The 14806-nt window shown below is 56.9% G+C and overlaps 1 protein-coding gene across 1 annotated transcript; it reads left to right on the top strand.

Annotated features, from left to right (window-relative positions):
• The first annotated feature begins 7069 nt into the window (after positions 1-7069).
• Positions 7070-14806, top strand: TAMALIN (trafficking regulator and scaffold protein tamalin). The gene is made up of 8 exons (XM_072973911.1): positions 7070-7383; positions 9512-9561; positions 11155-11209; positions 11316-11418; positions 12574-12667; positions 12771-12837; positions 13047-13113; positions 13569-14806. The coding sequence occupies exons 1-8, from the start codon at positions 7141-7143 to the stop codon at positions 14072-14074; spliced, it is 1185 nt and encodes a 394-aa protein (XP_072830012.1). The 5' UTR covers positions 7070-7140; the 3' UTR covers positions 14075-14806.

Genomic DNA, 14806 nt, shown 5'->3' with positions numbered 1-14806 from the left:
AAACTTGCTGTGTGCTAAGCAATGTGCCAGAATAATTGGCTTTACATACATGAACTGCTTTTATCCTCAAAACAACACATGAGGTGGCCATTATTATCCTCTCTTTATGGATTAGATGATTAGAGAAGACAAATTGCCCATGTAATTCACAAGGGTGGAAAAAATCTGGGGTCCAGGATGTCTGAGCACAGACAGCAGCCTCTCAGCCTCTGCAACTCCTGCCTGCATGGTGCCGTGTTCTTCCCCAGTGCAGGCTGCTCTCTGCAGAATCTGGCTCGAACCTGGGGCCACAAAGGGCATGTAACATCCCATCCTGGCGTTCACTGACAACACAGACTGAAATGAGAGTCCTAGGCTGTTTGACACCCTCAGGTCACATCCCAGGACTGCACCTCTTGTCTTGGGTTGAGTAAAATCCAGCCCCTTTCCTCCATCCTGTATATGACAAGTTGGTATTTTGAACTCAAGTGTGGGACCTTATATGTTCACCCAGTTAAATTTTACCATAGAAATTGCCCATTGCTCTAGCCTATCAACATTTTAAAATTCTGATTGTTTGACCCAGAGTTTTCCATTGTCCTCCCATCTGAGACTGTTGGGCTGGAGAAAATCAAGTAACTTACCTCTAGAAGTTGGCTTTAAGTTTGGCATATATCCCAGTAACCCCGATTAGCTGCTAATTAAGTTGTCCTTGTACCCTGCCACAATTTTGTTACGGACAAAGATAACAGAAGTTCAAGTACCTTGCTGAAGTGGCAAGGTTTCCTTGTGGCTGCTGCATCTCTGATCTGTCTGTCGGAAGGAAAGGTAAAGTGGCTTGTAGTCGATTTCAACCCAGCTCAAAAGCCATCCTCTGAATAACCAGTCATCTTGCCAGATGTGGACCTAAAATTCACTAGGCTATGGATTACAGGTTCAGCTTTACCATTCTGAAAATCAGAAAGGCAACTGTTCTGGGACCTCTTCATGTGCCCTTGAAGGCTACTAACAACATTTCGTCTTTGTAAGGCCCACGACACAGGTGACCCGAATTCCTTTGAATGGTGTATCACTGGGCAGTTTGTTTCACACGCTTTAAATTTCTGTCCCCCTCCCCAGGCCATGTCTTCTTATCTTTACAGTCTGGAGAACATGCTTGCTAAATACAACCAAAACAAAATGAGGGGTAGAGGAGGAGAGTCCAAGAGACTTGCAGGAACATATGAGGGTTACATCATGAAGGTGGGAGGAGGGGAGAAAGCTTTGGATCAAGACAGGAGTGATTTATCAGAGTTCACCAGAGAAATGGAACTAATAGGGTGGATGGATAGATGAGATAGATGTATTTTAAGGAGTCGACCCACATGACTGTGGGGACTGGCAGGTCTGAAATTTACAGGGCAGGCTGACAGGCTGGCGACCTGGGGAAGAATTGATGTTGCAGTCTTGAGTCAGAGGGCAGTCTGGAAGCAGACCTTCCTCTTCTTCAGGAGACCTCAGTCTTTTAAGGCCTTCAGCTGATTAGATGAAGCCCACTACTTTATGGAGGGTACTCTGCTTTACTCCAAGTCTACTGATTTAAGTGTTAATCACTTCTAAAGTGTACCTTCACAGTAACATCCAGACTGGTTTAGCCAAAGCACTGGCACCATACTCTGAAAGGTGTTGGCCATCCCATGGCCAGACAGGATGGGACTCAAGGAATATGACAGATAGGCCTGGGTCCACCCAGGAATGCTCCTTGGAGGCCAAGGATGGGGGCTCACTGGGATAAGAAGGTTTAAGGAACCATTGGATGGACTGGCCTTAAATAGATTATCATTAAATAATAAGCATTTGTTAAGCGACCTTAGTGTGTAAAGCAGTAGGCAGAATACAAAGACGAGCAATCTGTGGTCCCTGCCTTTCAAGATGGAGAGAAAGGATTTGTACAGACAACATTAGGGCCGATTTTAGCAAGTCCCTTTAGAGAGAGGTACCTAATGTGTCACGAAAGCACAGGTGAGGTGCCTGGAGGAAGAACGCCCTCCAGGGCTCCCTTGCCTGTGGGATGGATGAGTTAGTGAATAGATAATTACAGTGAAGTAAGTGCTGTGATAGGGGTAGACACAGAATGCTCTGGAAACACAGGACAGACAGGAGGAGGGGGCAAGAGAGGTGACATCTATTTTGGGGTAGGCCCTGGCCTGCTGACTGGGGAGGGAGGGGGTTTTGGTCAAAAAGAATGTGTCGGTATTTGAGAACCACAGGAGTTCCCGGGCTACAGTGAGGGAGCCGGGGGTGCACAGAGGAAATCTCTTAGACCTGTCATGTGCTGAGAAGTCAAGACTGTCCTGGGGGCCACCAGTGCCATCACTTCCCCTGTGACAGCTACCTCAGACTGTGCTAATCAGTAATTTTTCCTCTTGGGTCTGAACCTGATCTCCAGATTTTCCCCAAGAGCATCCTTATGTGGAGTTGTCCCATAAGTGAGCCCCTCTTTGCCCTTCCTGATGCAGGGAATGGGCCATTGACAGGTTTCGAGCAGGGGAGTGATGTGATCTTACTTGTGTTTGGGGAAGAACACAGTGCTGACTTGAGAAGGCGATTGCTGAGGTGGGAGAGCAGGAAAAGCTGGAGGAAAGGGAGAGACAGTGGGCAGGGTGCACAGGTTTGGGGCAAGGCCAGGTGCAAACAGTGAGGGAAAGAGAGAACCCAACTTCAGTTTGGAGTGAATGGGAGAATCTTGGCCTGGTGCAAGTCCCCTGGGAGAAGGAGCCAGAGCAGCTGTGTTTGCCAAGAGGGAGGAGAGCTGGGGAGTCTGGGGCCCTAAAAGCTGTCATTTTCTGTCCTAGCTCATCTGGACCTGTCTGAAATGAGGTGGGGTAAAATAACACATGCCCTGTGTCCTAGGAGTGGTGTGTGGATTCTGTAAGGAAAACTAGAGAGCGAACCCTTTCTCCCTTCTGCCAGTCTCACCTGTTCAAGCTGGGGATACCTTCCTATCCCACCTAGAAGGCAAGATGGTCCCTGGCTTCTGGCTGGGACTAGGCTCAGAGGCCACCCATATCCAACACAAACTGCCATATCCACCTTGCCCCTACTCTCAGACCCCCCAGAATTAGGTCTTTGGGCTGTGATGGACCCCCCCCACCCTTGCTGGGCCCCAGTGCCACACACAGATACTACCCTGTGGAAACTGTCGGGCAATAGGAACCATTAAGAAAAAGAACCACTCCCTGCCCCATCAGCTGCCCGCCAGCTGCCCAGGCCTGCCTCCGCGTCACGCAGCTGGGGCCCAGCCCCTCATTCCTGCCCAGAGAGCCAGCTGAGTTCCAGGCCCTCGCCCTCCCCCCTCCCACTCAGAAGCAGTGGCAACCCCGGAGAGGAGCCCCAGGGAACCGGTTAACCCCCACCCCCTGCAACCCCTAGTCCTGGGATGAAATGACTGAGCTAGAACTCTGACATTCACTTAGTTACCAGAGGGGCCTGGGCTTCTGGACCTCCTGCCCCAAGCGCGCCCCTACCTCCTGATGGAAGCCCAGAGCTTGAGCAGCCGGGTGAGGACAGGACTCAGGGGACCAGTGACTGTAAGGTATCTGGGCAAGGGCTTGTCTGAAAGCAAGGGGATCTTACCAGGCCTTGTCCATTAGTCGAGCACCCCCTGTCTGTGCCCCCGCCACAGGCCAAGTCCTGTATACCCTGAGAGCTAGGAACCAGGGCAGCTGGAATAAAAGGAATCAGAGTCTGGGGAGCTCATTCTGAAAGCCGGGGACTTGCTCAAGAATAAGGTACAGATTGAGTGCAGATGTCTGAGGAGCCAGAGCGATGGGGCTTTTGCAAGGAGGCTTCCAGGGGGAGGAGATCAGAGGGGGAGGTGTCCCAGTCTGAGACTGCAGGCAGCGTGCAGCATGCTTCCCCTACCGCCTGAGCCTGAAGAAGCTACAGAAGAAGATGGGATGAGGAGAACAGATGCTAGACAGGAGACTCGGGCTCGGGAGGAAGTCGTGGCAGGTTGGAAAAGGCAAAGCTTCAGGGGCCTTGTGTACTGTCAGGCTTGTGGAGGTTCCTGCATGGAGGAAGCCCACCAGCTGTCTGCCTTCTCCCTGAGTTTCACCTGCAGCAAGGCAGCACCGGCTTAGATCAAAAATACAACTTCCAAACAGGCATGAAATTCCAGAACTTGGTGACCAAAGTGGAGCTTGGTATCTCAGCTAAACACAGACCCTCTCGGGCAGGAGAGGAGCTCGGGGAGGGGTGGTCTTTAAACCCAGCTGGGATTCCAGACGGAGTCTGACACCAGCCAGACAGCCCTTCAGAGTCTGGTTTGAAGAGTTTCTGAGAAACTCCCAGCCACCAGAGGGCATCCCCACCCCACAGTGTGGCGTCCCGGGCTCCCCATCACCTCCCTGGAGAAACTAGGGAGATTGGGAGGAGGAAGCAGACACGGATTTCTGAGCTCTCAGGAGAGCTACCAGCAGCTGAACTAGTCTCCAGAGCCAGGAGACCTGGGCTCTAGGGGGTTCTAGTGGGTTCTAGCACCTGTTCTGCCGTCGTCTTTCCCTTCCTGGCTGGCCTCATTTGACCTCCTCTGTTAAATGAGGGCTTGGACCACACGGTGTCCTTTCCGGACCACAGGCTCTTTCTGGCTCTGAAATTCTAGGATTTGAGGAAACCATGCAATAAGCCTGACAGAAATTGCATCTCCTGGGCCCACTTTTACTCTGGGGTTCTCTAGGGCTCCCTGCCTGGCAGGAGGAGGAAACGTGTGTGGACTTCAGCTCTTTGGGGCTGTTCTCTCCCTTGGAGGCGGGGAGGCAGGCCAGCCTGGATACTGAGGGGAAGCCTCTGTCTCCACGTCAGCCTGAAGGAGGAATGTCTCAGCAGGGCTGGCAGACACAGGTGCTGGGACACCCTGGAGGATTACCTAAGGGACACCTTAGGTAACTCTCTGGGACAGGTGGGGTGGTGGTACAGAAGAGGCTGTACATGATGCCCTTTGGAGGGTCCCTTCAGGGAAAAATAAGCATTGGAGAGAAGAGAAGAGAAGAGGAGAGGAGAGGAGAGGAGAGGAGGGGAGGGGAGAGGAGAGGAGAGGAGAGGAGAGGAGAGGAGAGGAGAGGAGAGGAGAGGAGAGGAGAGGAGGGAAACCATTGCCTCTCCTGCATTTGCTCGTCTCCCCATCCCCACCCCCACCACAGATGCCGTCTGTCAGGATCAGGCAGCAGACGGTCCAGGGGTCCATCTGTGCTAATGCTTCACAATAGAGTCCCATGTTTCCCCACCAACACCCCCTCGGCCCCTCAGCTGATGGCCACTTGGTGGTGCCAAGGGAAAAGGTGGGAGGAGGGAGAGGAAGGCACTAAGGGAGCCAGCAGTCGGTTCCTGGCCGTCCCCAACCACCCCCTGTCCCCCACCCGACAGGCATCCTGCCATCTGGACTTGTGTAATCACTGCGGGGTAGAGAAGCACCCCCTCCCACCCACACCTCCTGTAGGGGCTGAGGCTCCAAGGGTCTGGGGGTGGGGAAGAGACAGAGTCAAGGGGACAGGGAAGAAAGGAGATGGAGACAGACCCATGGACTAAGAGAGGCAGGAGACAGAAAGCCTTTCCTGGCCTCCTCCCCAGGTTGATGGGCCACTAGCCCTTCTGTACTCTGCAGGCCACACATCTAACACAGTACATGTATGTGCACCACTCCCTACCTACCAAGAGCCTCTGTAACCCAGTGAGTACCTGGCCCAGAGCAGGGCTTAAACAGGGTGAATGAAGAAGGGCATCACAGTGGTTAGATTGCAGACTCTGCAACTGGGCTGCTCAGGTTTGAATTGGCTCTGCCACTGAGTGGCCTGGAGTAAGTTACTTAACTTTTCTGGGCCTCAGTTTCCTCTTCTGTAGGGGTGATAATGGTACCTGTTTCATAGCATTGTTAGGAAAACCACATAAGCTCATTTATGTACGTAAGAGCACACATAGAGCAGTGTGCACATCACATGGTAAATGCCCAATAAATGTCAGCTATGAAGGCATAACACAGATTTGGGAACACTGGAGGAGGGGACAGATGAGGACAGTGCATTCCTGGCTTCTGTTCAGTGGCAGACAACGGGATGTGGAGCCCCCAGCTTGTGCTGACGCCCTGTGGTGGCTGGACCATCTTTAGACGCCAGGCCTGGCTTTCCACTTCCTCCTCTTACTTCTTATTCAGCTGCCACTGAAGACAGAGACTTCAGCTGGGCCATTCCCACCTCTCCCATGGCCTGGCAGCCACGGACACCATCCCCCAACTCTGACTACCTGCTCAGCCCACATCTCCTTGTCATGAGTCAACCCCATAGTGAGGATCTGTCTGCTGAGAAAAGGGTACCTGAGCCCCAGCATCAGGAGCTGAGGAAAGGTTTACCCAGGAGGGACCATTCCTGACCTTCTGAGGGGACAGGCCAGAATTGTCCACTACTTTCTGGGTTTCCACCTCTTCTCTTTCCTCTTGACATGGGAAGAGGAGGCATGTCAAGCCTCTTCAACTCTTCTGGGACAGCTTTGTGAAGGGGAAATCCTGGGCCCTTTCACTCCCTAGTGGCTTCTGCCCAGTCAGTTCAGGCCATCTCTTCCCTCCCGTCAGGGATCTCACGCCTCCCCCTGCCTCCCTCTCCTTGCCTAAAGTCTCCTGTAGCCCCCTGGATCTCCTAGAATCTTACTCTGGGCCCTCAACCCTCCTTACAAGGACTCTTGCCGCCAGACTCCATGAATTTCCAAAGCCATCCATCCCTAACTCTTCCAATCTTGTGCGCAAGCCCCTTCACAGGTATCGCCCCTCCCGCCCGCCCTCAGGTATCACGGAGACACCTATCCCGCCCGGTGATGCCCTGGGCCCCCCTCCCCTCTGCAGCTAGCTTTTTCCCCTGTTGAGTGCTGGGTGTCCAAGAGTTTCCTCAGCCTGGCCGGGCGTCCGGAGCTGTGGGCGGGGCTCCAGGGCATTGGCCACCCCCCAGGGGGCGGGGCCTGCCGCGCTGCGGGCGAGTCCCTGAGAGGCCGCTCCCCTCCCGCCCCCAGAGCCCGCCCGGCTCTCCGAGCCTATAAAGGGAGGGGACCCACCACCCGCCCAGCTGGCATCCTCCGGCAGGCGCCAGATCTGCCGCGTGGAGCGAGCGCCGCCTTCGAGGGGCGCCGGACGCAGGAGTCATGACCCTCCGCCGACTCAGGAAGCTGCAGCAGAAAGAGGAGGCGGCGGCAGCCCCGGACCCCGCCGCCCGGGCTCCCGACTCGGAAGCCGCTCCGATTCCGACCCCGACCGCGGCCCCCCCTGCTGCAGCCGCCAGCCCTGGGACCTCCGGGGACGAGCTGTACGCGGCGCTGGAGGACTATCACCCGGCCGAGCTGTATCGCGCGCTCGCCGTGTCCGGGGGCACTCTGCCCCGCCGAAAGGTGCGTCCCCCCATCTCCCGGGGACCCTGGCCCTCGGTACCCTCCGGTGTCTCTTCCTCAGGACCCGCGTAACCCGCAACAGCCCCCATCCCTGCCTGCCGACCCCTATACCATTCTCCTGGGGTCTCATGCCTTCTCGCCTGGGAAGTCCGTGAGGAGCCGTGGACTCCGAAAGCTCACCCTTCCGAGTCCTCCTATTCCTCCCCAGCCCGCTGACCCCACGGACACGTTCAGATCCTGCTGGGTCCGCAAGCCTCCCCACCCGCGGCCCCGGCTCCACCTGGCCCCCGACCTGAGCGGCTCCACTCCCCACATCCCCCCGCCGGGTCTCGCCCCTCTCCTTCCTGCCCCCGCTCCGGTCCCCTTCCCCTTGCCGCATCTAGTCTTCAGCACCCCAGCCCCGCCTCTCCCGCGTTCAGGTGTCTCGGGGTCCCCCGGGCCCCTCGACAGGGCTTCTCGTCCGAGGAGGCCTCGGACTGGGGTCTCTCCGCTCGCCCAGTCAAGTTGAGGGTCCGCGGGGCCGGGAAGGGGAGGAGGGCGGCCGGTGCGCCGCGTGCGTTCTCGCCTGGGAAGTGCGTGAGGAGCCGCGGACTCCGAGAGCTCACCCTTCCGAGGGGACGCCGGGATTCCTGGGCCCGGGGCCTGCACCTTGCCCGGTGTCTGAGGTGCGGGGTGAGAGGCCACCGCTCCCTGGAAGTCTGCCGCGACCGGACGCGGTGGGAGGGTCGCAGGGCGCCCGCGGGGCAGGAAGGATGCGGGCCGCGCCCGCCCTCCGAGGGGCTCTTCCTCTGGTCTGAGAGGGACCCGGGCGCTCAGAAAGGGGAACTCAAGACCCAGGTTAAAGAGAGGGGGCTGGTGGCCTTTCCCTACTCATCACCCCCTCCTCTTCCCCTGGCCCCTGGCTCCCCCCACACACAATGAACAGCTTGTTGAGAATTTGCATTTTATGAAAATCGCGTGGAAAGACAAAGGGGTCTCTCTGTGCTGCCCAGTCCTTCCTCCCTGGCCCATTTGGGAACTGTCCCCACCCCTGACGCCAGTCTTTGGTTTTGGAGAAAGAGGGGCTCCCTTCTCTTCCTGATCTTGGGGCAGGGTTAACAAGGGCACTGCCACAAAGGCCCTGGGCTGTTTGGGGCACATGGGACAAAGGCTGATCTGGGACCTGGCTTCTTCCAAGATCAATAATTTAGGGAAGGAGAGAGACTGCTTTAGTTTCTCAAGGACTCAAAGAGGTAGGAACACTCAGCTCTGCATGGTATCTCCCACACCAGCAAACAAACAGCAGCAAAACAAACAAACAAAAACCTCCCAATCTCTTTCCTTAAGCATAGTGAGAGATTTAAGGACAAGTTTGAGATCTAAGGTTTTTTTTCATTTTTTGTCCCAGAAAGCGACAAAGTATATGGCAATGTTGAGAGACCCAGCTGGATCTGGGCACAGCTGGCCACTTGCAACTGGAATCCACAGTTGGTCCCTGAAACAGCCTGTACTTTGAGGGAGGAGGCTTGGCCCCTCTGTCCCCTGCCTTTCCATGTTCAGGCCGAGATTGCCAGCCCCACAGACTGGGGTCAGCTCCCCCAAGCTACTCTCTGTGGCTGAGAAATTAGGAAGAGAAACCCAACTGGCCCCGGGAGGGCTCTGGAGTGTCTTGACAGGCAAACACAGGGCCCCTCTCTGCGCTTCTTTGAATAACATCTGGGAAGAGCCCCTGCTTCAGCTTGTTGAGGTCTGGGGGACCTGAGCCCCTGCAGACATGCACCCTGGGGGTGGAAACTATTCTATCTAAAGTAATGAAACCCTCCACCCTCCAGCCTGGCAACCAACACAGGACTTAGAGATTCATGCATCTCGAACCCAGGAAAACGGTTGTGTCCCCACAGTCCCAGTTGTGGGGGTAAAGCTTAGGGAGAAAGCTATGGAGTGATACTGATAGTGGCACTCGGCAAGTAGTTACCCCAGCACCAGAGCAGGTGTGGAGCTGGGGCCGGTCAGACAGGCAACAGGAAGTGAGGTGCTGGGTTTGGGGCTGAGGCCCAAGCAAGGAACCTGCCAAAGGAGGGCTCGCAGCATCTGCTCCAGGACAGCTCCTCTCACCTGCCCCTTCCTGACTCTCCTTCTTCCCACCCAGGGCTCAGGGTTCCACTGGAAGAATCTCAGCCAAAGTCCTGAACAGCAGCGGTGAGTCACCATTACCCCAACCCCTGCTCTTGTCCAAAAGGGTGAGGTGCTGGGGTGGGAAAAACACGATACAGCATCTCAGCCGAGCCAGGGGAAGTCATTCTCCTACCCTTTCGGCATGGCTCCCTTGCCGGGAGTGAGGGGCAGGTGGGGGTGTGGGCTGTGTGAAGGGGGTGGCAGACGAAGGAGGTAGGGACTTTTGAGTCATCAGGTGCTCTTCAACCCACCCCCAGTCCCTGCCAGTTACCCATCCCTGGAGAGATCTGGATCTGGGAGGGGGAAGTAGGAGAAATCTTCGGGACTCCCTTGAGCCCTCTTAGTCCCAACAAACCCCGAGAGCCCAAACCGTGGCCAAGCTGCGTCCAGCTGCTCGAGACCTGGCTGCCCCTGTGTCTAGAACCTCAGTCTTCTGCTGGCCCCATCCTGTGGTGGCCTCTTAGGAAGGATCTGAGGTGAGGGCAGAAGTAGGTGCTGACTTGGGCCCCACTCTGCCCATGTCCCATCCTGATTTAGGCCTGGCTTCTTCTAAAATGGATCAGCAGCCTATGGCCTCTTGGCCAGACTGGACTGTTTGATCCTTGAGCTGAGAGTTGTTTTTATATTTCTAAAGGGTTGTAAAAGTAAAAACAAAGAACAATATATACAGAGGCTGTCAAATATTTTAGGTCTCGAAAAGAAAGGCTTAAATATTTACTGTCTGACCCGTTGCAGAAGGCAAAAGAAAATCCGAGAGCACTGGAGTAGACACAGAAGTCACCCTGCTCCCTGTCCCAGTACATGCAGAGGGGGAAAAGGCCTGTGTTCAGAACAGGGAGGAGCTCAGGCTGGAGCTGGGAGTTGCTGCTCAGCATTTGGGGAGTACATGGGTCGGGTTGCACTCGGAGAGGCCTGGGTCTCCAGAGCCAGTCTGAGGCCATGAGGCTTGAAGGGGCCTTCAGAGGCTGCTTTAACTCTGCCTCTGGCTGAGCGGGAAGGAAGGGGGTGGGGTGGGCAGAGGAAACTCCGGGCTCCCCCAGCAGGCGAGGATCTGGAGCAGCTCCAGACCATTGTGTCCAGTGGGCAGGCCTTCAGTGCGGGAAGGGGCGGCCTCGAGGCTCCCCTCCCCACCAGCCCTCACATCTGGTGGGCTGGCCCCACCGCAGCTGGGAGGAGCAGCTGTGGTCTGGGCTGAGCCTCGTGACTGGCCTCTGGGGGTGGGGCTAGCCCTCTCCCCAAGGCTCTGGAACTGAAGACGCTCCAGGCTGGGGCTGAATTTGGAGTCTTAGCTAGTCAGTGGTCTTCTGGGGCTCACTAGAAAGCTGGGGTGTGGCTGCAGAACTCAGCTAATCCACCCACGCTGAGGGCCAGCCATCCCAGTGCCTCCCCAGCAAGAGGCTGGATGGATCATGTGGCTCAATGAAGCTGATTTCAGCTGCCTGTGGGGAAGGACATTCTGACAACCTGCGATGAATGTGACTAGTCACTGGAGGCTCTGAGCCCCTGCCTGGATGTCCCAGAGCAGAGTCCAGCATCAGTGGGGGGCCACCCTATGGAACCACCAAGCTCCTTTTAATCCTGACAGTCTTGGTGAGATGGCCCCTGTGTCTCCTGCAGGAAAGTGCTGACTTTGGAGAAGGAGGAGAACCAGACCTTCGGCTTTGAGATCCAGGTGGGAGAAGCTGGGTGCAGAGGGCAGGGAGGGGTTGGGGGGCCATTCTGAAGGATGGATGGACCCTGTCCCAACCCTGGGCTGAGGGTCCCCTTGTCTGTTATAGACTTACGGCCTTCACCACCGGGAGGAGCAGCGAGTGGAGATGGTGACTTTTGTCTGCCGAGTTCATGAGTCCAGCCCTGCCCAGCTGGCTGGGCTCACACCAGGTGGGGCCTGAGCCCAGGACACAGGGCTCTGGGAAGGGAGTGTAACCTTACTCCCAAACAGAGGGAGCAAGATATCTCTTCTGAAATCAATTCCATTCCTCTGTCTATTTTGGGAAGGCTAGAAAGAATGGGTTGGCTCCAGGTAAATTTGCCATCTTCTGTGGGATCCTGAGTAGTTGCGTCTGCAAACTGGGAGAAATACCGTGTCCTCACATCAGCGTGGTGAGGGGATTCCCTGTCACAGAGCAGGACCTGGGGAAGGGCATCTGTTGCTGCTGCTGTTGTGCCTCCTCCTGGCAGTCTGGCAATCCAGCAGGGGCAGGAGCGGGGCAGGAACTACGTTTCATTAGATCTGCTTGATATTGGGGATCGGGGCCTATCCTGCCCCCGACCTGGGCCCCGCTACTTCCTCCAACAAGGAAATGGAACCTCCAGTAGGAGACTCTGGGGATTGACCAAATCAAAAGCACCAAGTCCCAGGAAGGGGCAGCCTGAGACTGCACGAGTTGACCAGTTCTGTCTATCCGGTCCTCTCACCATTTTCTTCTCTAAGCCCTCACCTCCTTGCCCATTTACCAGCAGCCCCTGGTAGCTAAGTGGTGTATTACAACTTTGCAAAGTAAGTTTCCCATCCATTCTCCCCCCTGATCCTGCAGTAGCCATGGCAGGGGTCCACACACCCTTTTCCAGGTGGGAAATGAGCCCTCAGAGATGGTGGCTTGCCTTGCCTGAGGTCAGGAGGCTCTGCTGAGGCCCAGGGTATCAGAAGCTGAGGCCTCTTATGCCTCGGGCCCATGTCAGTACCAGCTCTGTGGTGCACACCCTGCCCCCCTTCCTGTCTGAGCTGGGTCTTATGACAACCTGTGGGCTGGACTAAAATAACCAGCTCTGGGGCAGCCCAGGCTTGCTAGGAGGGCTCAGCCTTTGGGGACAGAGCTTCCTGAGGGTGAGGTGAGGGTGTGGGTGTCCGAGGGCCCTAGCCCCTATGCTGGGGTGCTGGGCCTTGGACATGATCCCCCAGAATCATGACTCGGGGTAGGGAGTTCAGGAGAATTCTCTAGGGTTATTACCCCTACCCTCCCTGGCGAAGGTAGGGGGCTGGACTTCTCCCACATGCCCTATGGAACGGATGCTGATCCCCACTTTGCCTGGCAGGGGACACCATCGCCAGCGTCAACGGCCTGAACGTGGAGGGCATCCGGCATCGGGAGATTGTTGACATCATTAAGGCGTCTGGCAATGTTCTCAGGTACGTCCAGGTGCCACGGTCCCAGAGGGGTCCCTGAGCTCAGCCTCTCAGTGTTTCCCCGCCCTGTGGGCTCACTCAGCCTTTGACTCTCCAACCTCCTCAGACTGGAAACTCTGTATGGGACATCAATTCGGAAGGCTGAACTGGAGGCTCGTCTGCAATACCTGAAGGTAAAGCAGCCCAGGTGACATCCAGCCTCCACTCTCTTCCCACACCCCTGCCCCTGACGGCCCGACTCTTTTTAGGGGTCATTCATCTGTCTGGACCCCCTCATAACCTTAAGGTTTCTTCTGTGTATTCCCTGATCCCTCAGTCTGTAGCCACCTCCTGCTAGTTTCTTGCTTGCTCCTAACAGTGAGGTGGGGGATGTCTCTTGCAGCAAACCCTATATGAGAAGTGGGGAGAATACAGGTCTCTAATGGTGCAGGAGCAGCGGCTGGTGCACGGTGAGTAGATGAGGAGTATGAAGGGCCACTTGCGCCCCTACTCCTACCCCCATTTATGCCTCCTCTTCAGAACTAGTTGGTTTACGTCCTCCTCCAGAGTAAAGAAAGTTTCGTTGAGCTACTACTTTGGGTACAATGCTGCCCCCAGGGCTGATGAACACGCATTTTTAGCTTATTCTCACAATAGTCCTCTGAAGGAAGTATTAGAGTGCCATCTCTATTTTACAGATGGGCACACCAAGGCCCAAAGAGCTTGTTTCAGAGCCCCTCCGCGTCTCCTCCGTCATAAATGGTCCTCATAAGGATTTGGGTGTACAGTTCCTGTTTTACAGACAGGGAAGTAGGGCTGAAGGTTGTGACTTGTCCAAGGGCCACAGAGATGGTCAACAGGAAGGAGCTGAGGTCTCCTACCCATGCCCTCTGACGGCCGTGCCTCGTGTCTTCCGCCCCGGCAGGCCTCGTGGTGAAGGACCCGAGCATCTACGACACGCTGGAGTCGGTGCGCTCCTGCCTGTACGGGGCGGGCCTGCTCCCGGGCTCGCTGCCCTTCGGGCCTCTGCTGGCCGCCCCCGGGGGCTCCCGCGGGGGCGCACGGCGGGCCGGGGGCGACGCGGACGACGCCGTCTACCACACGTGCTTCTTCGGGGGCGCCGAGCCGCCCGCGCCCCCGCCGCCGCCGCCGCCCCCCGCGCGCGCGCACGGTCCCGGCCCCGCCGACGCCCTGGCCCCGGGGCCCCGCGCCGGGCTGAGCCGCAGCGCCAGCGTGCGGTGCGCGGGCCCCGCGGGCGGCGGCGGCGGCGGCGGCGGGGGCGCGCCGGGCGCGCTCTGGACTGAGGCCCGCGAGCAGGCCCTGTGCGGCCCCGGGCTGCGCAAAACCAAGTACCGCAGCTTCCGCCGGCGGCTGCTCAAGTTCATCCCCGGACTCAACCGCTCCCTGGAGGAGGAGGAGAGCCAGCTGTAGGGGCGCGGGCGGGCGGGGGAAGGTATTTATTTATTTATTCGTTCCAGCCAGTGCAAAAAGGAGGCGGGGCGGTTGCCCGGCTAAGGGGACCCCAGGAGCCCAGAGCAGCGGGAGAGGGCCCTTGCCAGCCCCAGCTGGCCTGCCTGGTTCCTGGCTTGTCTCTGCCAAGTGGTGAACCCGGGCCCCAGGCCCCTTTACTCCTCCTTCCCAAAACCACCATGGGAGGTGGTGCAGGGCAGAACCAAGCGAGTTCGCTCAGGGTTGGGAGAGGTTCGGGGGCCAAAGATGGAGCGTGCCGTCTATCATCTGGGTCAGTAGTGCCTTGTGGGGTGTCCAGGAAAACCCCTCCTCCGAGTGGGGGACCCTGTCCCACGAAGCCCTCTCCTCAGCTTTACTTGCTCCCCACCCTTGGCCTTGGGGAGAAATGGCCAATGCTGGGTCATTCCCCCACCCTCCACACACACGCGCACACAGTTCCAGTTAACCAGTGGGCCCCTGAGAGGTCCTAAGGTGCTGGTCCCCCTCCCTCCTGGCCTTGACCCCTAAGGGCTTGGCCCCTCCCAGGGGCCTGTAACTAAGTGGGGTCCTGCCAGGCATGGGTCCTGGGTTCTTTGCCCCTTGGGGGACAGGAATGGGAATGTCCTGGTTGGGGTGGGGGCAGCTCAGACTGTTCCACCATTTTGCATATTGTTGCTTCTGAACCACAAACTATAAAATTGACTTTTTTTTGCA

The sequence above is a fragment of the Vicugna pacos genome, chromosome 12, assembly GCF_048564905.1.
Source record: "Vicugna pacos chromosome 12, VicPac4, whole genome shotgun sequence".
In the NCBI taxonomy this organism is placed as follows: Eukaryota; Metazoa; Chordata; class Mammalia; order Artiodactyla; family Camelidae; genus Vicugna; species Vicugna pacos.
Note: the sequence above shows the minus strand (reverse complement) of the source record. Positions and strands in the feature narration are given on the sequence as shown.

What these genes read in the sequence shown, in the direction of transcription:
- TAMALIN (XM_072973911.1), top strand. Translation starts at nt 7,141, where the DNA reads ATGACCCTCCGCCGACTCAGGAAGCTGCAGCAGAAAGAGGAGGCGGCG. An exon ending in CCTTCGGCTTTGAGATCCAG is followed by an intron (nt 11,210 to 11,315) that starts GTGGGAGAAGCT and finishes TGTCTGTTATAG; the next exon opens with ACTTACGGCCTTCACCACCG. An exon ending in GCGTCTGGCAATGTTCTCAG is followed by an intron (nt 12,668 to 12,770) that starts GTACGTCCAGGT and finishes CAACCTCCTCAG; the next exon opens with ACTGGAAACTCTGTATGGGA.